The sequence below is a fragment of the Sorex araneus genome, chromosome 3 (assembly GCF_027595985.1).
Source record: "Sorex araneus isolate mSorAra2 chromosome 3, mSorAra2.pri, whole genome shotgun sequence".
NCBI lineage: Eukaryota > Metazoa > Chordata > Mammalia > Eulipotyphla > Soricidae > Sorex > Sorex araneus.
In genome coordinates, this window is record NC_073304.1 from 160,958,089 (window position 1) to 160,984,011 (window position 25,923).

Sequence of the window (25,923 nt, forward strand, 5' to 3'; positions counted from 1 at the left end):
TAATGAAACTAATGCTTATACAACTCAGCTAGGCACCGTGCCTTGATTTTAAAGTTATTCTGGTGTCTTGAGAGAGTTAAGGCACTTGCTGTGCAGCATGGCAATACCCTGTTCTCCAGCAGAAGAGGGTTTGGTCTTCATACTGCCCAAACATCCCTAGCCTGATGTTCTGCTTCTCCTTGGGAATGAAAGAGAAGGCAGGGTCCCTCCCGATCAGGGAACTCCCAGTAGCCCCCCACAACCAAAATGCTCGACATTCAGGGCCCACAGCACCTGAAGTGTGTGACAGCATGACAGAACTGCTTGACAAATCATATACTGTTCAGTTATACTTCCAGCCATTCGGTGAAGATGGGCAGAAAAGAGAGAATGACCTCCAGCTTACTCCCTCAGCATCTTGCGGGGCGTCTAACTGCAAGACACCCCAACACAGCAAGGACCCTAGATAACTAATGGGGAAAACCTGGAGAAGCCCACCGAGCCAGTGAGTGAAAACAGGATCACTGAAGGCACAGACAATACTAACCAGCTCAGAAACTCAGACACTGTCGTTACTGGCACTAGAATGCGGATGTTCAACAAGCTCAAAGAAATTATGACACAGGTAATCTGCAAAGCAAAGTATGAGTTGAAAGGGAAAAAAATGACAATCAGAAATGACAGAAATGAAAAACACTGTAGGTGATGTAAAAAACTCAGTAGAATCTCTGAGCAGCAGACTAACAGCAGCAGAGCAAAAGATCAAGGAGCTCCAAGATATAAAGAAGAAAACTACTAGGAAACCTAAGGTGGAAATAGTCTGAAAATAAATGAACAGCATGACAGAAAGCTATTGGATGAATTCAAGAAGACGATGCAAAAATCATCAGGCACTGAAGAAAAGAAAGGCAAATGTGATGAAGAAACAATAGTTAAATAAATCAACTATTTCAGGAACTTCTCAGGTGAGAGGAGAAAAGTGTCTGCCTTACAGGTAGGCAGGGGTGGGAGGGTGGCAGGACGGAAACTGGGGGCACTGGTAGTGGGAAATGGGCACTGGTAGTGGGAAATGTGCACTGGTGAAGGGACAGTGTTGGAACACTGCATGACTGATATCCAATTATGAATAGCTTTGTAACTGTATCTCAAGGTGATCCAATTAAAGAAAAAAAAAAGTGAATTTTTCACAGTTGAGGAAGATAGGAACAAAGCTCCAAGAACCTGAAGAGTTTTAGCGAAAACAGACCCAACTAGGAAAAGTTCATGACACATTACATTCAAAATGACAAAACCCAAGGATAGAGACATGGAAAGCAGCAAGATCGAGAAAGAAACTCAGATACAAAGGGAAGCCTATTAAATGAACATGAGATCTATATCAAATGATTGCTTCTCGGCCTTTTGGCTAAGATCAAGTGAGATCTATCAAATGAGACTCTACAAGTCAGAAGAGTATGGAAGGGAAGGGTACAGAAACTCAATGAAATGAGCACCTAACCAACACTCTTACTGAGCTAGATTATCACTCAGATTTGAAGGAATGAAACAGAGCTCCATGGACAGGCAACAGCATAGGGGATGCAGAGACCTGAGACGAATTTTGCAAGAAGTGTTAAGAGCTTCTGTAAAGGACAGGAGAAACTTTCCCACATATGGTGCTCACTAACGGTGCATATGGTTGACATCTACTAGATTTAGAAAGGTTGAAAACATAACAACCAATCATCACAAAAGGATTTTTACAGATTTGTTTTCTGATAATTCCATTTGCCATTCCTTTCAGTTTTGTTGGAGCAAGTAATATGAAATAAATTTGTATATGCCTGTCAGAGAAGCAGATTGGAGAGTAAAAGGAAACCTGGAGATATTTGGTGGTGAGATCGATGTTGAAACTGTTTGCCTGAGAAAACTCTATCATGAACAACTTCGCAAAACACAGTGTCTTAATAAAATAAAAAACACAAATATCCATTAAATCTTTTACTATAAAATAGCTTAGAAATTAATGACAGCTGTGAATATAGATGTTTTATTTACATATGAAAGAGCTGATTAGTTATTTTAAATAGATTAATGAAATTGTATTTTTTACCTTTAAAACAATTTAAGTTACCATATTAAAACATATTAACTGATATTCTTCTTTTTGGTTTTTGGGCCACACATGGCGATGCTCAAGGTTTACCTCTGGCTATGAGCTCAGAGATCACTGTTGGCGGGCTCATGGAGCTATATGGGTTGCAGAGGATTAAACCTGGATCTGCCGCATGCAAGGGAAGTGCCCTTCCCATTCTGGGTCCTGATATTTTTCAGCAAAACCATTTTATTCAAAAAATGAACTTTATTAGTTCAAATCATTTTATAAATCTCTTTGGCAGTCATTCTGAGACACCAAAATATGATCCGTTGTGAGTATAACTGGATTTTCACACACCCAACTGTACCATACCTGAAGTCCCAAGAGTTCGTCAATTGAAGCCTCCGGCTCAGTACGGTCGCTATCTGCTTGCTTAGGCGCTTGAGCAATATTACTGTCACTACAATATGGCAAAAACAAAACAAAATAAAGCACCACTTTTAGCTAGTTCTCAATTAAGCAACATCAATTATGCAACTTATTTTTGTCTTAGATTTGTCACACCCAGTGGTGCTCCTATCTCAGTGCTCAATGGTCACTCTTGGCAGTGCTTGGGGTAACCAGTGATGATGGGAATTGAACATGAAGTCAGCCCATTAAGCTATCACTCTGGCCCCCAATTAGGCATCTAAAGCACTTAGCTTACCTGGTTAAAAATTTATTAATATTTTCTGCAAGTTTTTCTTGGAGAGATTTGTTGCTTAGTATTTTTTCACGTGCATTTTCAATAACCATTTGCTGAAGAAGAAACAAGTATTAGCAAAAAAAACCAGGTTATGTACTTTAAAAAAAATCAACAAAAGCTGTGTAATTTTTAAATTTAGCATAAACTCAGAAGCTCTGATGGCTTATTCCATAACCACACTATCAAATTAGAGCTCTCATAGATCCTTCTCCAACTGGGTTCACTTATTTATTTTAAGTACAGAAAAATTTTACCAGAAATCTCAAATATGTCTTAAAGTATAGCTCAGTATTTCCAACAAGGTGGCTGAAGGAGGGAGAGGGTGCTCATCTGGGCACAGGGACATAGGTGACTGCTGCCAGGCCTGTCAACTGGGTTCACTTATTACAAACAACAGTTCAAAACTGTGGCTTTTCACGTAAGGTTTATAATAATCTGTCTCCAGTAAAATGCTCTATTTCACTTCATGATTCAGCAAAAATTTTCCTATATTATTTCTTGTAGCTTTTTACATTACCAGGTTTTTAAAATTTATTTTTATTTTATTTTATTTTTTGCTTTTGGGGTCACACCCAGCAATGCCCAGGGGTAATCTGGCTCTGCACTCAGGAATTACTCCTGGCAGTGCTTGGGGGACCATACGGGATGCTGGGGATCGAAGCCGGGTCAGCCGCATGTAAGGCAAATGCCCTAAACGCTGTACTATCACTCCAGCCCTACATTACCAGTTCTAAGTACACTGTACCTACTGTTGAACTTTGTCACTTTCTGTCCCGAGGCAATTCCACTGCCAATCTTAAGAGAAACACTAAAACATATATACATGTACTATGCACACCCGTTTATGTACATATTTAAAACCCAGGAAGAGTCACAAAACTGCAAACTTGGGGAAGCTCACTTACTTTTTCAACGGCAAATGCATTTGGATCCTGGAAATTCCTTATTGTTGAATGAGGTCCAGATAAAGTGATACCCTTCCTTTGAGATTCACTGGAACACATTTTAAAAGACTGCTTTTTAACAAGTGTAATAATAGATTAAAAGATAGTTATTAATTACACATACATATATAACCCTAAGATAATGGTAGAACAGACACTTTATATGCGTGGCAATAAAAGGCAAGAGAATGTCCTAGAACAAATTTGAGGTTAACTCTAGCCACTTAGTTTTTTCCTTACTTTTGACTCAGAGCTCACTCCTGGCTCTGCACTAAGGGATCACTCCAGAGACCATATTAGGTATTCGGGATCGAATCTGGGTCAGTGACATGCCAGGGAAGAGCCATGCAGGCTGTACCATCTCGCCAGCCCCAAATCATTTAGCTATTTGATCTATAGCAGTGTTAAACTCTGATCCTCTGACCTACTTCATGAGCACATGATTCAATACTGAGGCAAGTACTGAGAAAAAGCCAAGATTTTTACAGATATTAAATATCAGAGTAACTTTACATTTTATGTGGTTAAGTGATAAAGCATGAAACAAAGGAGACTGAGTAAGTGAGAATGGCAGCTGAGAACACAGAAGAATCAATTTTAAAAACAGGAGTCAGATTGCACACTTGGGCAGCAGGGCACACTAGGCAGTGATGTGGAACATGGTGGTGGTCGTTTGTGGTCCTAATGCTCACACCCATGTCCCACAGAAAAGCATGTGTTTAGGGGCAATCCTCAAAGGTGCCAAGGACAAAACCTAGAATTCCTGTGTGCAAAGTAAATGCTCTAGCCCTCTGGGACATACCCCTAAATGCCAGAAAATAAACTGAAAACTAATTGCTTTCTGTTCTGAAAGGGTCTCAAAGACATGTGGGTTAAGTAGGTGAAAAAATCCCTTGGCTCAAGAAATCTATGAAGAGATTTCCATCAATTGATTAAATGCATATTAGAGTACCTTAGAATAATGCTGGTATTTATATTCATTTAAACACACTTCCAATGAAACGGTACTATGCAACTGTTTTAAGAAGCAACCCAATTCAAGGAAGGTTAGAATGTGGGGGGTGGGTAGGAGAAGGGGTTTGGGAATAAATACAATAGTACCAAGAAACTTTCCCCAAATTGGCTATTTACAACATAAATATCTTAGAATAAATTTTCAAAAGTATTTGGAAATTAACAGTTACCTTTTGCGTCTGCCAGGAGACATTAAACTGGCATGGTTTTTCTTTTCTTGAGGGCCAGGAATGATATTTAAAGTCTCTCCAGCTATATTTCAGATAATGATGGTGAGACAAGAGAACAGTTTTCTAATCATCAGTATTTAGTAATGATGATTTTATATCAAATTCAATTAGTATATACCATAGTATAGTATATATACTAAATAACTAGACAATAAATACAATCAAAATGAAAACCTTGACGTTTTACAATATAGTCTCAATTAAAAAAAAAAACAACCTAAAAACAAAAACAAAACAAAACAAAACAGCAACCCATGGTCAATTAAACTTATACTTCAGCCATTCTAAGTGCTTATTTTTTTTGGGGGGGAAGACCTCCCAAGAGACATTCAGCATGCCCAAGGCCAACAGCAACTGGACTGGTCTTTCAGTATGTGTTACTACTAGTGCCCAGGGATGCAATGGACCATGAGAGTCACTCTGGCAAAATTTATTCTTAATTTTTTTTTGCTTTTTGGGTCACACTTGGCAATCCACAGGGGTTACTCCTGGCTCTGCACTCAAGAATTACCCCTGGCGAGGCTCAGGGGACCATATGGGATACTGGGAATGGAACCCGGGCCGGCCGTGTGCAAGGCAAACGCTCTACCTGCTGTACTGTCACTCCAGCCCCACCCCGGCAATACTGAGGGCCTGCAGAGTTGTGTGACAATGCTTGGGAACTCTGGTCTACACCCAGTGATGCCCAGGAGGTTTACTAAAGCTGGAAATCAGATCAGGATGGGGCACATATTTTCCATTTCCCCACACTTTGAAATGTAAATTAATGTTATGGCCTTTGAGTCAGAGATAGCACAGCAGATAGGAAGTTCACCTCACCTGGGCCGACCTGGAGTTCAACCCCCAACACCCCAGATGGTGTCCCCCAAGCACCACCAGAAATAATTTCTTCGTGAAAAGCCAGGAGCAACCCCGGAGCACCACTGGGATTATAAAACAAGCAAGAAAAAATAAAAATAAAAATAATAAAAAAAAAAACAACGGAGTTCACGTTGTGTTTTAGTTAGAAAAATCCCAAATTAGGAGCCAGAGAGCTAGTACAGCTGGAAAGGAGCCTGCCTTGCCATGTGTGGCCCAAAATCCCAAAGGAAACAAAAAGAAGAAGAAAAATCCCAAATTAAAATATCCGAATTTTTTTTCTGTTTTGGGGCTATATCAGCTGTGCTCAACATATGGGGTGCAGGGATCAAACCTAGGTTGTCTAACCCAAAAGGAGAGAGAACAAACTGGAATGCCCTGCCACAGAGGCGAGGTGGGATGGGGTGGATGGGACTGGGGGGAGGGGGTGGTGGGAGGGATACTGGGTTCATTGGTGGTGGAGAATGGACACTGGTAGAGGGATGGGCTCTCAAACATTGCATGAGGGAAAAACAAGCATGAAAATGTGTGAATCTGTAAATGTACCTTCACTGTGACTCACTAATTAAAAAAACAACAACAAAAAACCCCTAGGTTGTCTGTGTGCCACCCGCTGTATTATGGCTCCAGTACTTAAAATGTCTGATTTTATAAGATGCTTATTTCGTGACAAATCTACGTAAGACTCTACTACCCCAAGATTATTTTATGATAAATTCATTACCATGTAATAAATACAATTTCTATAAATTTATATTAATATAATTTCTATAAATTTATATAAACAGTATAAAAACATTAGCATATCACCTCACTTAACAAAATCTAATTAAGAAGAGAATTAGTGCAAAAGTTTATCTTACTGTTCACAGTGTCTTGAGACTGTGAATGGTTGACCACAACAAAATTTGACCTTAAAGGAGTTGAAATTTGCCCAGTTGGCCTAATAACTTGTGCAGCTGTTACGGGAGAAGCAGTAAACTGTTCTGGAATACAAGGTAAAGGCAGCAACTCGGAACTGGAGGTTGTTGTTTGAGATGCAAGTCGTCTCTGTCGTTTGATCTCAGCGATTCCATTTCTTGTTCGGACTGAAACACACAAGAATTCAAGCAAACTCAACATCAGAGTAGGGGGTGCATTTTAAAGACAATCTCATGCTATATACTCTAGTATTTGACAAGCAAGCTCCACAGTTCATTATATCAACCAAGTTCATGTGATAATTTTATAAGGAAGTTAAAATGAGTATACACAGAGTCCATTTCTTAATAACTCTAGAATCCATTTCTTTTTTTCATATTTTGCATTAAATTTTTTTTTTCTTTTTGGGTCACACCCGGCGATGCACAGGGGTTACTCCTGGCTCTACACTCAGGAATTACTCCTGGCAGTGCTCAGGGGACCATATGGGATGCTGGGAATCGAACCCGGGTTGGCCACGTGCAAGGCAAACGCCCTACCCGCTGTGCTATCGCTCCAGCTCCCATATATTTTGCATTAAAATTTTTTAAAAATGAATCACCGTGAGGTACAGTTACAGACTTACAGACTTTCGTGCTTACGTTTCAATCGTACATATAATGATCGAGTACCCATCCCTCCACCAGTGCCCATTCTCCATCACCAATGATCCCAGTCTCCCTCCTACCACCCCCACCCCGCCTCTGTGGCAGGGCATTCCCTTTTGCTCTCACTCTCTCATTTTGGGTGTTGTAGTTTGCAACATAGGTACTGAGTGGCCATCATGTTCAGTCTGTAGTCTACTTTCAGCTCCCATCTCCCAGGCCAAGTGGGCCCTCCAAGCGTCCTTTACTTGGTGGTCCCTTCTCTATCTGAGATACTTTTTTTCCCCAGCACGTGAGGCTGGCTTCCAAACCATAGAGCAATCCTCCTGGAACTCATCTCTACTATTCTTGGGTGTAAGTCTCCCATAGAATCCACTTCTTAATAATTCATACCAATAACACTTCCACAAATTAAAAATCAAACATGGAATGGTAATTAAAAAATGAATCACCTCAACTGAAGCAAGTATTGTTCATAATACATGAAAATACTATTTTCTAATGTATATTTAGATAAGCAGTGAGTTTATAAAATACATACTTAGCACATGTGAATTGTTAAAAATGTTCATCTGGTTCATTTTTTAGTTTGAAACAGTTCTAAACATTATTTATAAAACTGAATATGAATACTGACCTCTCTGATTAGCAGCAAACCCTGGAGAATTTTGCATGCTCCTAACAAAACAAAGTAGTTAGCAATTATAAAATTTGTTGCTAGGATATTCTTTTATTTCACTCAATACAGACTTGAAGTAAATTATGATCAAAATGCAATATGTGTCTTTGACATACACAACTACTTTCTTTAGAACAAGTGTCATTAAAGCACAAATAATTTTAATAATCAATTTGTCTGAAACCATTTGAGGGGCCAGAGCAATAGTGCAACAGGTATGGTGCTTGCCTTGCACACACCTGACCTGGGTTGGATCCCTGGCACCTCATATGATCACCCAAGTTTTACCAGGAGTAATTCCTAAGTGCAGCAAGGAATCACCCTGAATATAAATGGGTGTGGCCTCAGAACTAATGAGGAAAACCCCCCAAAACACCTCATCACAAATCTGATTTGACTCCAGGACTCAATATATTAAAAGAAGATTTAAAAGTCCCATAAAAGCCATGTAAAAGAAGATCAATTATCTTCTGTGTCTCTTTCAAAGTTATCCTCCAGAGCGAAGTTGATTTTATTTATTTATTTATTTATTTATTTATTTTTTAGCTTTTTGGGTCACACCTGGCGATGCACAGGGGTTACTCCTGGCTTTGCACTCAGAAATTACTCCTGGCAGTGTTCAGGGGACCATATGAGATGCTGGGAATAGAACCCGGGTCAGCCGTGTGCAAGGCAAACGCCCTACCCGCTGTGCTATCTCTCCAGCCCTACAAAGTTGATTTCATGGGGTTCCTTAAGTGCATATGTGTTTTAAAAATCCCAAGATGGGGATGGAGAGATAGTAAGAGGTGAAGGTGCCTGCCTCACATGTGGCTGCTGGCCAGAGAGGTAGGACAGTGGGTAGGGTGCTTGCCTCACATGTGGCTCGACCCCATTCCCTACAGGCACCTGGTTCTCACACACGCAGAGGTGGGAACAGGTACCACGCACCACTGAAGTTGGCCCGTCCCAACTCTCCCCATGCTACCTACCTCCCATCAAAAAAATTCCCAAAGCAAAGCTAACTCTGAAATAAATTTTGCTTTTATCTGATTTGTTTAATGAAAAATCTATAGAATTCCTAAGGGAGGAACAACAACAAAAAATTCATTACTATAAGCTGGTTCTCCTGAATAATGGCATAACCCACGTATCTGGTATATAAGCAGATGCTGTGCCACTAACCTAGAAAATCTGTCACAAAATCCATCAACAAGAGCCACAAAAGCTAGCTGGAAGCACCTGTTTTACAGGAGGCAGCTGTTGACACTGCACATGGCCACCTGAGCACATGAGGAATGATCCCTGAGCATGCCTGGGTGGGGTCCCCAACCAAGAAAACTATAAACAAAATAGAGCCACAAAGAGTGCATTGGGGCGGGAGAGTCTCAACTTCCTCTTGTCTCAACATTTTGAACATTATAACATTAAAGCGCGAGATCACTTTCAAAGTACTGCAGTCAAAAATAGGCGTTCGGTATCCTCTAATAATTTCAATACTGTCCAGTGTCACATAACACAGTCTGTGAGTTGTAAGATTTAAACAAATGATTCTTGCATTCCGAAGTGCTAGCCATTCAAGTGATCTAATACGCAAATTCCCTATTACCTGATCTGAGAAAGTGTGTGGTCTAACTTCTTCCACAAAGATGACATTATTGCTGGCACATCATTTGTTGTTTCTAAATCAAAAGAGAAAAAGTTTCTTAATAAATCCAGCTGGAAAAACCTATTATTTAATTTAAACAAATTTAAAGAAAACCAGTAACTAAGAAGTCAATCTGTAAAATGATCTTTGTTCCCTGTCCTCAAGCCATTCAGTGTCACATACACCAACTCCAAAAATGGAGGCCTATGGGATCTCTAAGTTGTTTTAGATCCAAGGGTGGGAATCTACGCAGGAGATTCATGGGTTCTATCCTGGGGTCTATCCTTGGGCACCACCAGGAGTGACCCACAAACATAGAACTGGAAGTAGCCCCTGTACCTTGCTGGGTATAAACACCGCCCACTACTGCTAAATACTAAAAAAGGGAAAACTTTTAAATCTCTAGTCTGCTGGTGTCACATGACAACTGAAAGTGAAACAGAAAAAAAACGAGACTAGGGTGATCACTCCAGAGGGTGGAGGGCATGTTCTGCAAGTGGGACCTCTGGGGCTCAGTCCTTGGGTCGGCCCAGACACCTGAGCACCAAACAGCCCCCTCCTCCTTCCCAAATCATTTTTGATTTGTAGTAATTATCACAAAGGCAATGCACATTTCTGAGTGTGTAAACTTGTTTCCATAGGATGCTTTATGTCTAAATCATGGATAAGTCAGCAGTCCTTCGTACAAATGTCATCTGTAACTAAGAATTACAGGTAAAATTCCTGAGGACAAGCACTTTCTTTCAGAACGTGCTCTAAAGCTACAAGGATGGGAAATTCATACATACTTGGGCCTGGAGATACAGCATAGTGGGTAGGGCATCTGCCTTGCAGGTGGCAGATCCAGGTTTGATTCCTGGAACCCCATCCCTCACGGTCCCCAGAAACCTGCAAGGGGTCTCTGAGCACCATCCAAACACAAAGCAAGAAAGGTACGTATCCATGGAACTGAGTAATTTTTTTTTTCTGAAATGGGGGCAGTAGGTTCAAACAAGGTCCAAACAGTATTTCTCACTTTATGGACTATGAAAACATGATAACACTAAGCATAGAACTAACACAGCACTAAATGTTATTTTCTTTTAGTTTATCATTTTATGCTAATTCTTTAATATTAAAAAGTGATATTGGAGGAGGCCAAGCAACAGCACAACAGGAAGGGTGTTTGCCTTGCATGCAGCTGACCCGGGTTCGATTCCCAGCATCCCATATGGTCCCCTGAGCACCTCCAGGGGTAATTCCTGAGTGCAAAGCCAGGAGTAACCCCTGTGCATCGCCGGGTGTGACCCAAAAAGCAAAAACAAAAACTAGGTATTCTCTTGATATATATACATATGCTAATATCCTGACTTTTGAAAACAACTTATTCATTGGGTATAATATATTATCTATTTCTTCAGTAAAATTAATATTAGCATTAGTGTTTTTACAAGTCATCAAAATCTTCTAAAAATTCTTCTAATCAAATAGTAGTGCTATACAATAGAAAAATATCCCTAAACCTGTATTCTTTTTTAAAAAAAATTTTATTAGTGAATCACTGTGAGAAACAGTTACAAATTTATGAGCTTTTGTGTTTGCTTTTCAGTCATACAGTGATTGTTTACCCTCCACCAGTGTCCATTCTCCTTAAACCTGTATTCTTACCTTTTGCTTTCATAGCTACGTATTCATTCAAAATTGTTGTCAGGTTTTTTCCAAACAGGGACTGGGGGGAAAAGAAGATCGTTTTACCAAAACTGTGCAATACTCCTAGTAATTTCCTAAAATAAAATAGTTCACTATGTTAGTGAAAGATCTGGAAGCACAGTAGCTAACAGAGGGTAAGAGGTGCCTGGAGAGCCCAGTGGGCTTGGTGAACGCTCGTGCAGCAGGAAGCCGGGGTCTCATCCATGCATGCTCTATGGTCTTCAGCACCTCAAAACCTGCAAGCAGCCCCTGAGCACCTCTGAGTGTGGCTCCAAAAGCAAAACAAAACCCCCCAAGCCCACAAACCAACCCCAAGAGGGTAAAGAACAATCATCAAAAACTTGTATCTTGAAGTAGTCCATGTGTCAAATCTTCTAAGGGTAAAGAACCATGTCTATCGGATTAAGACATTACGACTTTCTTTAGCTAAGGCAGAGTATCAGTTTTCACTCGGGATCCAGTCACCCAATGTTTAAAAACAGTCACCCATTTTTAAAAAATTTATTATTTAATTAGTGAATCACCGTGAGGGTACAGTTACAGATTTACACATTTTCATGCTTGTGTAAGTCACCCACTTTTAACCTGCCTTTTCTACCCTGAAAGTAATATAAACCTGCCAAAGGCCAAAGCAACAAAAAAGGCGAGATCTTTCACAAGCCACAAAGGTTGCTCAAAGGGCTGGAACACATACACTGCAGGCAGCAGCTTCAGATGCCATCACCCAGGTACCAATGGGAAGAATCTAAGCAACAGAGATCAGAGAAGCCCCTAAGCACCACCCTAAGTGAATCCCCCAAACCCAGGAAAATACAGATATGCTTGCCAAGTATCAGCATCTTCCTATTATGTCTGTCATCTCAGATGCTTGTCTCCCCTCCACTCTCCAACTCCTAGAGATCATTCAACCATAATGGAAGGTCAAGTCTGAGGTCACAGAATAGGGGTAAGCACCCCACATGGCTTCCAGAGCCCAAGCAGGAGTAGTGGGCTGGTGTAATATGTGGTCCCTGAAGGACCACCACCAGATGTGGTCCCCAAAACTATACTGCCAACCAAGATTAAGGAAGCTTTCTACTATGTTTACTTTTGAAAGTCTGTTATTTACCGCTACGTCATTTTAGTTATTACTGCGGGAGGTTTGGGGTCACGTCTCAAGAGTGCTCAGGGACACTGCTGTGCCTGGGATCACACCAGCATACACAGTGCGCACTACCTGCTGAACTATGGTCTTTTACGAAAATCTGCAAATCTGTTCTATTACGTTCTTTGCTGATAGGACTATCCTTTCTCAATATATTGTCTTTTCATTTTTGCCAAAAATCATTTATATAGTTCTGCATTTGGATAGTCTATCCTATTCCACTGATCTAAGTGCCTAACCTTCCTCTAATGCCATTCAATCCTTACCATTTCTAGTTACTGTCTTGCGAAGTAATGCATATCCTGCAACTTATTCATTAGAGACTGTTGGTTAGTGATATTTTATAAAAGAGATGACTTGTGAAAAATACTCCTCACCCCCCTTTGGGTCACACCCAGTGATACATAGGGGTACCTCCTGGCTCTGCACTAAGGAATTACTCCTGGCGTTGCTCAGGGGATCACATGGGATGCTGGGAATCGAACCTGGGTTGGGCTGTGTGCAAGGCAAACGCCTTCCCCACTGTACTATCACTCCAGCCCCCCAAATACCTGTTTTTAGTGGAAGTATGCAACCAAAAAGACTGACAATACCTCAGACCAGCTGGCTTAAGTAACAAACACTTTTATTTTTGAGTGCTCATTTGGGAGTCCAAGAGCACGGTGTCTGTTATTTCCATTCCTGTTGAGTTCCCTCCTCCTGGCTTGTACAGGTGTCCCCCTTTTGGTTATGCCCACGTGGTCTTTGCTGAGTGTGCTCGCAAAGAGATCTCTCTCTCCCTCAGTTCCTTTGAGGACACTAATCCCATCAGAAGGGTGCTAACCACAAGAAGCAGTCTAAATCTAATTACTTCCCAAATGTCCTCATTTCCAAAGACCATAAAACTAGGGGTTAGGGATTCAACACATGAATTTTCGGAGTGATAAAATTATTTAACCCTTTAGCAATTGGGAAACATTTAAGCCCCAAGGTAAGTAGCAATTAAACAGAAATAAGGGTGATATTAAGAAACATTCTCAGAGGCACAAAGTGTAGCTCTAGCATATATGTGAAAAGAGTTGGCCTTCTTCTAGTCATCCAGGAACAAACTATCAGATACGTGAGTTGATTTTAATACTGCTTTTTTTTCCATCTCTTATTCTGGTCAAAGATGAAATATTTCTCTTAAGGAACAAATCACTCACCAGTAAGCAGGCTGGGATCAAACCATCATCTGTACAGTGTTCTGCATATTCTTTTAAATTTGAACTTTCCAAAATGAAAGTCTGGCAGGTAGAAGTAAGGTTTTCCTGTTGTAAGTAACCTAAATGAAAAAAGTTAACTCCAGTCAATTTTATAGATTTTTGAAAAATGATGTACAAAATAAGAACACTTTCATATCACAAATGGAACCTTGGATGGAAAAGGCTGGTATTCTGTAGACTTGCCCATAAACACCAGTTTGCACTGCAATACAAAAAGGAATTCATAAAACAGATGGCTATCTGTTGGAAAATTATTTAAATTAAGAGTTATTTGACAAAGTCAAAGTGATTTGCTGCACTGTAATGCTTACAGAAATATCACTGTATCACCGCTGTCCCATTAATCATTGATTTGCTCAAGCGGGCACCAGTAACGTCTCATTCGTACCTGTTGAGTTCAGGGTTACAGGAATGAGGCCCATTATTGTTACTGTTTTTGGCATATCGAATACGCCACGGGTAGCTTGTCAGGCTCTGCCGTGTGAGATTCTGCATCGCTCACTTCCGGGACTGTAGAAGTAAATAGCAACCTTGGGAGAACGTAGTTTTTAATATATTGTCATGAGTTAACATATCCATCCACTGACCATGTCAGTATGGAGATAAGAGGAACAATTTTTTCTCTTTCTCTCTCTCTTGTATTTATTATTACTGATACTAAATTTACTGATAGTAAATTACTCATAAATTACTGATAGTAAATTACTGATAGTAAATTACTCATGACAATATATTAAAAACTACGTTCTCCCAAGGTTGCTATTTACTTCTACACTTCATTTAAATGCCAACTGTTTTAAGAAAATGAAATGAATGCCTACTCTGCAAGAAAATTAAGGAACTCTGACTAGTAGTCTATCCTACATGAACCACTGAAAAGATCAAAAAGAAAAAATGATTATCAGTCAGACCAGGCTCCTAATCTAAAATAAGCACTAAGTCAGAGAGACACTACAGCGGGAAAGGCACTCGCCCTGTATGCAGCTGACCCACATTACATCCCTAGCACCCAATATGCCCCCTTGAGGACCTCTAGTAGTGTACCCCTGAGAGCAGAGCCAGGTGTGGCTCCCAAACCCAGGTAAATTAAGTAAAATAAAACAAACCCTGTGGGCCTGGAGATAGAGTACTTGTCATGCATCTTTGAGGCCCTGGGTTCAATTCCCAGGACGCAAATCCCCTTTCCAAACTCACACACTGCTGCCGGGTGTAGCCCCGGTGGCTCCCAGCTCTGCTGCAAGTGCCCTCCTCAAGAAAACTGGTGGAAACTTTAAAGTGGAAAAGAAAAATCACGCGAATTCTTCAGGTGTATGACATTTTATCTAAAGGACATTGTACTTGTAGATAAAAATCCAGTTAAGCCATACAGCTTAGTTTCTAAATTCTAAAGGGACTGACTCAGCTGGAAACGAGGGCCTCCAAAAAATTCCTTTCTTCCATCCAAGCAAAGAAACCACAAATTATTGAAGTCAACTCTAAGACAACACCGCAAGAAAACCTTACATTTAAGGAAAATGGATGAATGTCTGTAAGACTATCAAATTTGTGTTTTTGATGGGGGATGGAGGACCCGGTTACACACCCCTCAGTGTTTAGGGATCCAGCCATGGGGTGGGATGAGCAGAGAACAGAGCTGGGGATTCCAGCATGCAAAGCCGCACTGCGGCCGACGCGCCAGCCCACTGAGCTAGCTTCCCACTCTACTGCCGCATTTTCATTTGTGCAATTCCATTTCATGTGCACCTTCCTAGCTGAGTACATTAAAAAAAAATTCAAGTTTCTGGGGCTGGTTAACATGTTTGAGCCCGACTTGCATACAAATGCTCACAGTAGCATTTTTCACAATAGCCCCCAAATTTGGAAAACACCCAAATGTCCAGCAATAAAATGATAGTCACAGAATGGAACAATATTCAGCTACAAAAATGACACTGGTACAGAACTGATGAATTTAAGTCCAAGGAGTCAGGTATTAAAGGCCACATTTTGTTTGTATAACCCCATTTACATGAAATAAAAAAAAAACTCCAGAATCATAAATGAGAGTGGTGGCTGGAGAAGATGGGAAAGGAGAAAAACAGCAGTAACCCCTGAGCACAGAGCCATGTATGGCTCCCAAATCCACATAAACTAAATAAAATAAAACAAGTCCTGTGGGAATGACTATTAACAGGCCTGGGATCTCTTACTGGCAGTGATGAGAACAGTCTGGGTTATGGTGATGGCTGTATATACTGTGAACATACTACAAACATCGAGCTTTACAGTTGTTTGGTATACAAGTAATCGTAATTTAAAAAGATATCTAACATTCTCAAGATATTAAACTTTTTTTTTTTTTTGGTTCTTTTAGGGTCACACCCGGCGATGCACAGGGGTTACTCCTGGCTCATGCACTCAGGAATTACTCCTGGCAGTGCTCAGGGGATCATATGGCCATATGGGATGCTGGGAATTGAACCCCGGTTGGCCGAGTGCAAGGCAAACGCCCTACCCGCTGTGCTATTGCTCCAGCCCCTGAACATTCTTTTTGCTTTGCACCCTTAATTTCTTTAAGACTTCTGTCCTGCCCTTCCACCTATCCCAGTCAAACAAATTTCTCAATTATGTAAATAAACAAATGTTCTTATTTCAAGGCCTTTCTATATTTCTTTTACTTGGGCAGTTTAGTTTTTCTTAGTTTCAGTCAATTCCCACTCATACTTTAGGTCAAATTTAACTGTAACTTCCTCAGTTTTTTAAAAAAGTTTTACTATGTACAGCAATCCCAGTATTAGATTCCTGTGTAATAGCCCTTGCAGCACTGATCCATGCTGATGTAACGGTAAGTACTTTGCTACTACAGCAATTATTTCTAAATGTCTCAAGGGTCTACTTTTTCTCACTTGAAATTGCTATCTAACTGAGCCCCACAAATACACCGAGAAAGCCTACAAAGTCTGTCTGTGTGGTGCTGATAGATTGGGAGCCCTAGACCAGGGCTTCTTGAAACTTGCAGCACCTTCCATCCAAGAAATGAAAAAAAAAATTATTGTATCTCTGTGATTTACATAGTTGAGTTTTAGCATACAATGTTACAACATTGATCTGACCGCCCAGCACCTAAGAAACTTTTACACAACCCCAGGTAGTAAGTATAAACAATGTATGTACAAATCTGCCACTTACTGACAATTAGGCATACATCTTCTATTTTTTATTTTTGTTTTGGGACTACACTTGGTGCTCATAGGACCTTATGGAATTCCAGGGATTGCAAACGGCTCGGCTGTGTGTAAGAAGAGCAGGCTGCACGCTGGCTGTGCTATCTCTCCAGCCCCACAAATTCATATATTTTGAAACAACTTTGCGGGATAGAGAGAGAGCACAGCGGGTAGGATGTTTGCCTTGCATGCGGCCAACTGGGGTTCAATTCCCAGCATCCCAGATGGTCCCCCAGCACTGCCAGGAGTGATTCCTGAGTGCAGAGCCAGGACTGACTCCTGTGCACTGCCAGGTGTGACCCAAAGAAAAAATAAAAACCCAACAAAATAAAAACACAAAAAAAACTTTGCTGTTTTTAGCTTCTGGGCCACACCCAGAAGTGCTCAGGGACCGTTTCTAGTAGGACTCAGTCACGGGAACATGTGTGGTGCTGGGAATTAAACCTGGTTTGAAATGCAAGGCAAATGCCTGACCTTGTACTTAATAGTACAAGCACAAGGCAAATCTACTACATGAATTTCAGCTCCGAAAAAAAAATTTTTTTTGTTACAACATGGGAATGCAACCATCTGCTTAAGCAAGGCACTAGGAAATGTGAGGCAGTGCTGGAGATCAAACTTCAGACACACTGCACACTGCCGCTCACCACCAGTCCTGACATACAAGGTTATAAAAAGCGCAAGGAAACTGGAATCCCATTTTAGGAACTACCTCTAGGATTTGGGAACGAACTCACCATTTTCAACTAGGAGTCGATCAGTTTCCCAACCTCTGCAAAATAATGCCTACATTACATGAAGAGAATCACAGAAGTAAACACACTGGACCGTATAGTACAGTGGGCAGGGCAATTGTCTTGTACGTGGCAAAGCTGGGTTTGATCCCCAGCACCACATACAATCCCCCAAGCCCAGCAGGGCATGCTTCCCACCACACAGGGAAGAAAAGAAAAAAGCATACTAATCAAAATCCAAATATAGTCTTTTGGAAGATGAAAAGGCAACCAAAAGAATACTTTCGTCTCACGAACTTCTTCAAAGCACAGGTAGAATCACCTCCAGTAGGAATAAATGAAAATAGAAACTTAAAATGAGAACCTCAGAACCACCCGCAGAACAGGTGCAATCAGAACTTTTTCTTTAATCAAGAGCCCCAAATAAATCATTTGTTTTCATAATGGGGAGTTTCAAGGTACTAATAACTCCAGATGCATTCATAACTACTTGGATTCAAGGAGGTGAATTCTAATTCCTTAAATTAGATTTGTTTTTCACTAGGCCAAGTATTCACATACTAGTACTTCAAAGGAGAAATTTGAAAACTTGAAATTTCAAAGGAGAAATGGTTCTCAGGGAGAAGGGAATAAAGAACATACTTTTATGCATAAGTCACAGATATTAAATAATATATACTGGCTCTGTGTCATTTAAATTTCATGTGGGAGTGGCAATTAGGAAAATGATCTAGAAAATACTCCATAAGGGGTGTGAAATGAAAAAGGATGAGGAACACTACCCTTGATGAAATGTGGTAACGTACAATTAACTTTTCCCAGGAAAATGTGGTAATTTGCACCAGCATTTGCCAGGAATGGAATAATCACAGACCTGATAATTTGTGGTTTACTCTACAACATTATACTTTTAAACAATATGCAGTGAAAAAAAGGCTACTAAGGGATAAATGACTTCTATAACAAGTACTTGCAAGTTATAATGTATCTTATCTAAGATAGTCTGATCTCAAAAGCAAGTCCCCAGGGGAACAGCACTGAGAGAGCACATGCACCTTACATGTGAGTCTCTGAGTTTTATCTCTGGCACCACAAAACAACCAACCATAGCTTTGGATAAAACTAGAGTTCTCAATTTTACTTTAGACTTGAGGTATTTAGTTTTATTTTTAGCCAGAAATTCCAAAAGAACATGGTAAAGAACATGGTAAACATAAGGCCTCTTCATGTTTTTTTTCTCATATATATTTAACCAGTTATTTACCTATAAAAACCTTACCCATAATTATCATCTGATGATTTATCATTAAACTCATTATTCTAATAGGGGAAGTCCTAAATACAAATTACAGATGCCCCTTGAACAACACAGCTTTAAGCCTCACAGTTCCACTTATATGCAATTTCTTTTCTGGGCCACAACTAGCTCAGGACAGTATGCATGCAAAGCTCGAAAAACCGGCCTTTGAGCTAGCCAGCCCTGGCCCTTGTAAGTGACTTCTTTCTATCCTCATTTCACAGTTACAGATTCAACCAACCATATGAAAACGACATTAGTGGATGGTTGACTATAAACTATTTCCAGATTTTTAAAGGCATAGTGTCACTAAATTTCATAATTATTCAAGGAGCCAACTGTATTCAAAAATCTCAAATAGAGTAAAAAAAAAAAAGGTCAAACTAGGTTCTAGCATCTTTGAATATAATCACTCCCAATATCATCCCATCGCTCATCAATTTGCTAGAGCGGGTGCCAGTAATGTCTCCATTCGTCCCTGTCACATGCTAATGTAGCCCGATGGCGTATTGGGGGCTCTTTCAGGGGAATGAGGACCGTCACTGTTACTGTTTTGGCACATTGAGTATACCACGGGTAGCCTGCCAGGTTCTCCAAGAGGGATGGAGGCTTTTGGGGCAGGCTCATCGCCTTTACAGGTGTTCCCAGTCTACCGAATGTAAGCTTTTGGTCAACTGGCATGTTGTAATGATCTGCACACTGACAAACACGCACCTGCCTGGTCTCTGGGCAGCACCTGGGACATCTGCGGCCTTAGGTTGATCTCCTTGAGGTTGATGGAGTGCACCCGCAGGTTGCTGAGCAGCTGGCAGAGCAGGACCCTATCACGGAGGGTCTGTGCCAGGTTGAACACCTGTGCCGAATCCCAGGTCACCTGGTGGTTGGCTGACGGCCACTATGCTGACAGCCTCATGCAAGGCAACAATTACTCTTTCAAACAACAAGAGTTACTAGTAAGTTAGAATAAATGTCTTTTCCCCCTGTCTTGGTTTCTGAGTCATACCCATACCCACCAGTGCTCAGATTCAAACCAGGGTTGTGGCCACAAATGCAAGCTAGGCGCCCACCAAACCCTTTGAACTATCCAGTCAGAGAATAAATCTCTTTCCACATAAACTTACTGACAAAGATGTTGGAGTAAATAAATATACATGGGTGTCCATGTATCTTAATATTGTCTTCTGCTGGCTTTTGAGTAGATGTAGTAACAGGCAACAAAACGGACTGGAGAAATGGAAGCAATAAAGAAAAGAAATCTGGACCAAATAGATTGTACAGGGCTAAAGGTCTAGCCCTGCATGTGGCTGGCTCAGCTTTGAACCCCAGCATGGCCAAGAGTGATCCCTGAGGACAGGAGTAAGTTCTGCCCAATCCAACCCCTAACAAAACACAAAAAATAGGAAAGAAAATTCTAACTCTATTCACTGTGTTCAAATTATAGGAACTGGGTGTCAAGAAAGAGCTAGAAAAACCATCTACCTTCACATATGTGAGTGTAGGTGATTCTTAGGAAGACTCAACTTATAGTACGTTGCTTTACTAGATTCAAAACCAAGACAAAGCCTGTCTGCAAATATCATCTATGAAAACCCAGAAGATACACAAACATATATGGCTATGTGTGTACACATATGTACACATACATATATATTAAGCAAAAGTGGCAATAAGACAAAAAGACTGTGATTGATAAAGCAAAATACTCTCAAGACTGAGGAAAATTTTGCAATATTTCAAGGAAGAGGTCTATCTTGAAGAAGACTAGAGAATAATGAACTTGGCAGAAAGTGTAGAGAGCATTATTTGGGGAACTTGCTCATAGGGGAAGACACTATGTAACTGACAGAACATAACTGAAGATAAAACTGAAAATATAGAATGAAATGAATGAAATATAGAAAGGCTAAGTTTTTAATATCAACAACAGTATGAGTAACAGAATCTGAAAAAAAATAAGTGAACAAAAGATAAGCTGAAAGATAAGCAGTAGACAGAAGAAAATGTAACAGTCACACTTCTGATATCTTAGTGCTATAAAGGTGAATAAAATCAGTAACTTGAACATTTTGCAATAGATGAGTCTAGAGAGATAGTGTTTTGTTTTGCACACAGCTGGCCAGATTTGATCCCCAGCACCCCATATGGTCCCCGGAACCCTGCCAGGCGTGATCCCTGAGTGCAGAGCCAGGAGTAAACCCTGAGCACTGCTAGGTGTGGCCCCTAAATAAAAAATAAATAAAATAATTTTTTCCAATAGTGTTTATTATAAAATTATGTAGGTCTTGGGTACATCACTATAAGTCAAAGTCTATACACAGGACATAAAAAAATCCAATGTAATCTTTCACCACACTACTAGCCCCTTTACCTGATTATCCCACTTGTCTCCGCCTTTCCTTTGGTAGTCACAAATTTGTAGCACCAGTGGCTATGATCGGTTCTGTCTGCTCTCCAGTCAATTTGTCCCCCTCCCCTACTCTGCAATGTATGAAGGGAAAGCTGACTCCATTCAAATGCTAGGATTCGTGTCAATGTTTTTGGCTGGCTTACTCAAAGTGAAGCACTCAGGAGATGGAGAGTAGCTGCAAGAAGTTCCTTTTCCAGAACTCCCATCCTCCAGTAAAGTCTCCTCTACGGCTGCTGACCTCATTAGACAAGACTGTCCTGCATTTGCAAATAGTGAACCCGGTGTCTACACTGCTTCACCTCTCCTAGTCTTCCCTGTGATCCCAAGTGGGTTCATGTAAGAGCCTTGTATTTGGCCACGGGAGCCCAAGAGTATCGTCACTGTGCTTCTGCTAAACTCTGCTGAGTGAAGCCGCTATTCAAAAAGGAAAAAGAGAGGGACCCGAGAGACAGGACAGGGTTTCAGGCATTTGCTTTGCATGCAGTTAATCCCAGTTCAATTCCCAGTACCACAAATGGTTCCTTGAGGACCGCTGGAAGTGAGCCTCGAGTAGAGCCAGAAATAGACCCTGAATACCATGCATAGACTCCCCTGATGTCCACCCCCCCTCAAAAGTGGGGGGAGGGGAGGAGATAGTTTGGGAGACTCACAAAACTCTTGAAACCTGTTAACTGATCACAGTTTAAGAATACGAAGACCCACATCCCACCACTGCTGCTATGTAAGCTCACTTACTGGCACTGTTCTGAAGACTCATAATTAAATCTTAAAAGAGATCAGCTGGTTGCAAACATTTCTCAGCTATTCCTTCCAAGCTGAGACCTCTAGGGTGACCACATCTTGGTAGGAGCACACCAGATTGAAGGGGAATGTAACACAGAAGCCAACCAATCTTGATCTACAAAAACATTAACACAGAAGGCTTAACTTGCAACAACAGCTTAGTAAACCATCACACAAGGACTTAATGTCCCATGGTGAGATATGATTTCCACAAAACTTCTTCTACACAAGTATTTTTTAATTTTTCCACTAGGCATTTAGTGGTAACAGGCATTTGGCCTGCTATTGGGGCAGGCTTGAGGGGTGGTTGGGAAAATATGGACAATGGTGGAGGGAAAGTGACAGTAGTGGCAGGATTAATGTTGGACTACTGAATGCCTGTAACAAATCATCACGGACAACTTTGTAAATCACTATGTTTAAATAAAGTGGGGAGAATATGAAGATTACAAAAGACTGTTTCAATTTAGGAAGATGAAATAGTTCAAAGGTGGGTGATGGTTAAAAAGTGTTATGAATATTAATGCCACAAAATTTTAGCAGTAAAAGTGGCAAGTGGCGTTCTTCTTCTTTTTTTTTTACTGAATCATCATGTGGAAAATTACAATACTTTCAAGCTTAAGTCTCGGTTATACAATGCTGAAACAACCATCCCTTCACCAGTGCACATATTCCACCACCACCAAAATAAACAAACCTCCACAAAAACAAACAAAAAAAAACAACAACCCCAGTATAACTCCCATCCCCCCCATATCCCCCCCAACCTGTGTAACTGATAAATTTCACTTTACTTTCTCTTTACTTTGGTTACATTCAATATTTCAACAAAAACCTCACTATTATTGTTAGGAGTTCCCCACTAGAGTCAGACCTGCTGTGAAGATATTGGATTTCTGTATTTTAGCAACTAAGTCCAGGGAAATTTCTTCCAGAAATTGGATCATTGCAAGCTTGTATCTCTCATTAGTGGTCCTCATAATATGGAGGTCGCCATGCCCTTCCCCCCCTCCCAGGCAAGGAAAAGGGGAGAGAAAAACCTTTCCCTTAGAAAAACTAAGCCATGGAGCCGTGGCTTAGTTCTTAGTCTGGAGACATTTGTGCAAGGAGCTGCCAGTACCAAAAGTAGTTTAGCTGGCCTCTGGAATCATGCTCGTGCAGCTGCAGAGAGGCCGCATACATGCAGCCCCCGGGATCACATCTCAGCGGAGAGCCTAAGTGGCATTCTTCTTCCCAGACAAGAAAGCTGGTGAAAAGGCTGAAGGAAAAAAAGTGGAAGGCAGCAAGGTAAAGCTGGGTGGGGCCAGAGTAACAGTACTTTGGATAGAGCCTTGCAGTAGCCAACCCAGGTGCAATCTCTGCATCCTATATGGTCCTCAAAGCACTGCCAGAAATGATCCCTGAGTGCAGAGCCAGCAGTAAGCCCTGAGCATTGTCGGATGTGCTCCCTCTCCCATCCCCTATCAACAAACAAACAAAAATAAAGAAACGAAAGGCTGAACTGGAGAAACATAAAAGTTAGGAATTGGTCCTAGTCTGTGGTCCTTGTTTTGAATCCTGGCACAGCATAAGACCTCCCCCCCCCCCCAACACAGAGCCAGGAATGGTCCAAAAAAAGAAAAACAAGGAAAAAAAGTTACCTTAAGGCTAAAAAGCCAAGAAGAAGAAAGCCCTCTGCGGCAGGACCTATTCAAGAAAGGAGGGCTTGGCAGATGACTCGTGTCTGCGATGTATTCCAGAAAGTCCACGCACAAGGGCAAGCGCTCAGCAGCGAAAATTCAGGGCTTGAAAGAGAAGCAGCTTCCGCTCTGGTTGCAAAACCGTGGCGATAAGACTGTGGCACCCGGGGCCGGAGCGATAGCACAGCGGGTAGGGCGTTTGCCTTGCACGCGGCCGACCCGGGTTCGATCCCCGGCATCCCATATGGTCCCCCAAGCACTGCCAGGAGCAATTCCTGAGTGCAAAGCCAGGAGTAACCCCTGAGCATCGCTGGGTGTGACCCAAAAAGCAAAAAAAAAAAAAAAAAAAAAAAAAAAAGACTGTGGCACCCAAGTAGTTCAACTTGGTGAGATGCCTACAGACTACCCTAGTCAGCCTGGAAAGCCCTTTTGTCACACGTGAGGACACTGCATAGGCGGTCACTCCTGGGGCTGTTCTGCTCACCCTCTCTGGTATTGCTTCAAAAGCATTGCTGCCCTGAAGTATTCAGCCAGTGGCTTGCTACTTGGTGGTATTAAAATCCCAAAACATTTCACTGATGCTTATTTCAAAATGAAAAAAACCTACGATACCAGAAAGGTGACATCTTCAGTACAAGAGAATAGAAGAGCCGCAAGAGGTGATCAAGAAAGCAGTGGACTCACAAGTTCTGCCAAGAACCAAAGCCATTCCTCAACTCCAGAGCTACCTTTGCTCTGTGCTTGTTCTCACAGAGTCGATCCACACAAACTGGTGTCTTTCTTACAAAGAAACAAACTGTGGACCCACTGGGAAAAGACAAATGGCTAGACTATGTTAGGCACATTAAAAGTATGTAAGTAATACAACTACAATAAATCAATCTAATGGGCCTCAGAGATAGTACAACAGGTAGGGCACGGGTCTTGCATGCCAATGAGGATTAATCCCTGGCACCAGATATGGTCCCCGGAACCCTGCCAGAAGTGATCACTGAGCACCACTGCATCACCAGTGTGGTCCCAAAACCAAAGAAAAATTGTATATAAAAAACAATGTAATGGTATCATAGAAGTGGTATACAATGGGGGCTGGAGCGATAGCACAGTGGATAGGGCGTTTGCCTTGCACGCGGCCGACCCGGGTTCGATCCCCAGCATCCCAATATGGTCCCCTGAGCACCACCAGGAGTAATTCCTGAGTGCAGAGCCAGGAATAACCCCCATGCATCGCCAGGTGTGACCCAAAAAGGGGAAAAAAAAAGGAGTGGTATACAATGAAGTATAAAAGACAAGAGAGAAAAATACAGGGAGAAAAACATTGCCGAGGAAGCACAACACATAAGAGTATCTGTAAAAACTAGCACTTTGATGTGCCTGAGGCATGGGACAGTGGCGGAGAAGCAGAGGCAGGAGCAGGGGCGACGAGTTCTGCTTGGACAGGTACAGGTACCCCCATCTGCAATCCCAAAGGTGATTGCAACCATTTAGCACACAGGACTTGGTCTATCTTTAGGGTCTGGGACTATCAATACCATTACTTAATATGGAAAAGCTTTTGAGAACTTCCACACCCAGAAAATGACCTATTAAATAATACCAAATGGAAACATCTTACTTTTAGGTAGCCACAAACTCTTGACTGATAAAAACTAATCTGGGATTTTTATCAGGCAATAAAACATACCGTGCAGTATTACCGCCTGTACAGTTTTTACAGAGAAGCTCCAGGTCTCTTAAGAGCACACCTCACTACTGTGTGAGGAGCTGGGTCCTGAGTTTAACCCCAGCACCAAACAAACCTACAAGCACTAGACGGTGTGGCCCCAAACTCAAAGAAGTGGAGTAGTGAGATGCAAAAGCAGACTGTGCTGAAGAATGAATGAAAGGTCTATGAGAAAACAGGTGAACTTAAAGTCCACATTTTAAAAAGAAAGCGGACATTTACACAAGATGACAGAATGTAAGGTGGGGTCTAGGAAAGGGTGACTGTGTATTAAAACATGAATTATGGGGGCAGGGGTCAGT

At 41.3% G+C, this 25,923-nt stretch overlaps 1 protein-coding gene across 3 annotated transcripts in view; it reads right to left on the reverse strand.

The window, feature by feature from the left end:
* Window positions 1–25,923, reverse strand: part of LOC101550869 (protein NPAT) — a 42,750-nt gene that overhangs the window by 14,622 nt on the left and 2,205 nt on the right. For 2 of the 3 annotated variants that reach the window (XM_055132828.1, XM_055132827.1), the window contains exons 2-10: window positions 13,736–13,854; window positions 11,366–11,426; window positions 9,680–9,752; window positions 8,050–8,090; window positions 6,711–6,935; window positions 4,930–5,011; window positions 3,707–3,794; window positions 2,763–2,854; window positions 2,429–2,516 (exon numbers count right to left, since the gene is read on the reverse strand). In XM_055132828.1, coding sequence (XP_054988803.1) covers window positions 2,429–2,516; window positions 2,763–2,854; window positions 3,707–3,794; window positions 4,930–5,011; window positions 6,711–6,935; window positions 8,050–8,090; window positions 9,680–9,752; window positions 11,366–11,426; window positions 13,736–13,854 — 869 coding nt within the window. Of the gene's footprint in view, window positions 1–2,428; window positions 2,517–2,762; window positions 2,855–3,706; window positions 3,795–4,929; window positions 5,012–6,710; window positions 6,936–8,049; window positions 8,091–9,679; window positions 9,753–11,365; window positions 11,427–13,735; window positions 13,855–25,923 lie in introns of those variants that run through there. The other variant, XM_055132829.1, reaches the window with a different exon arrangement.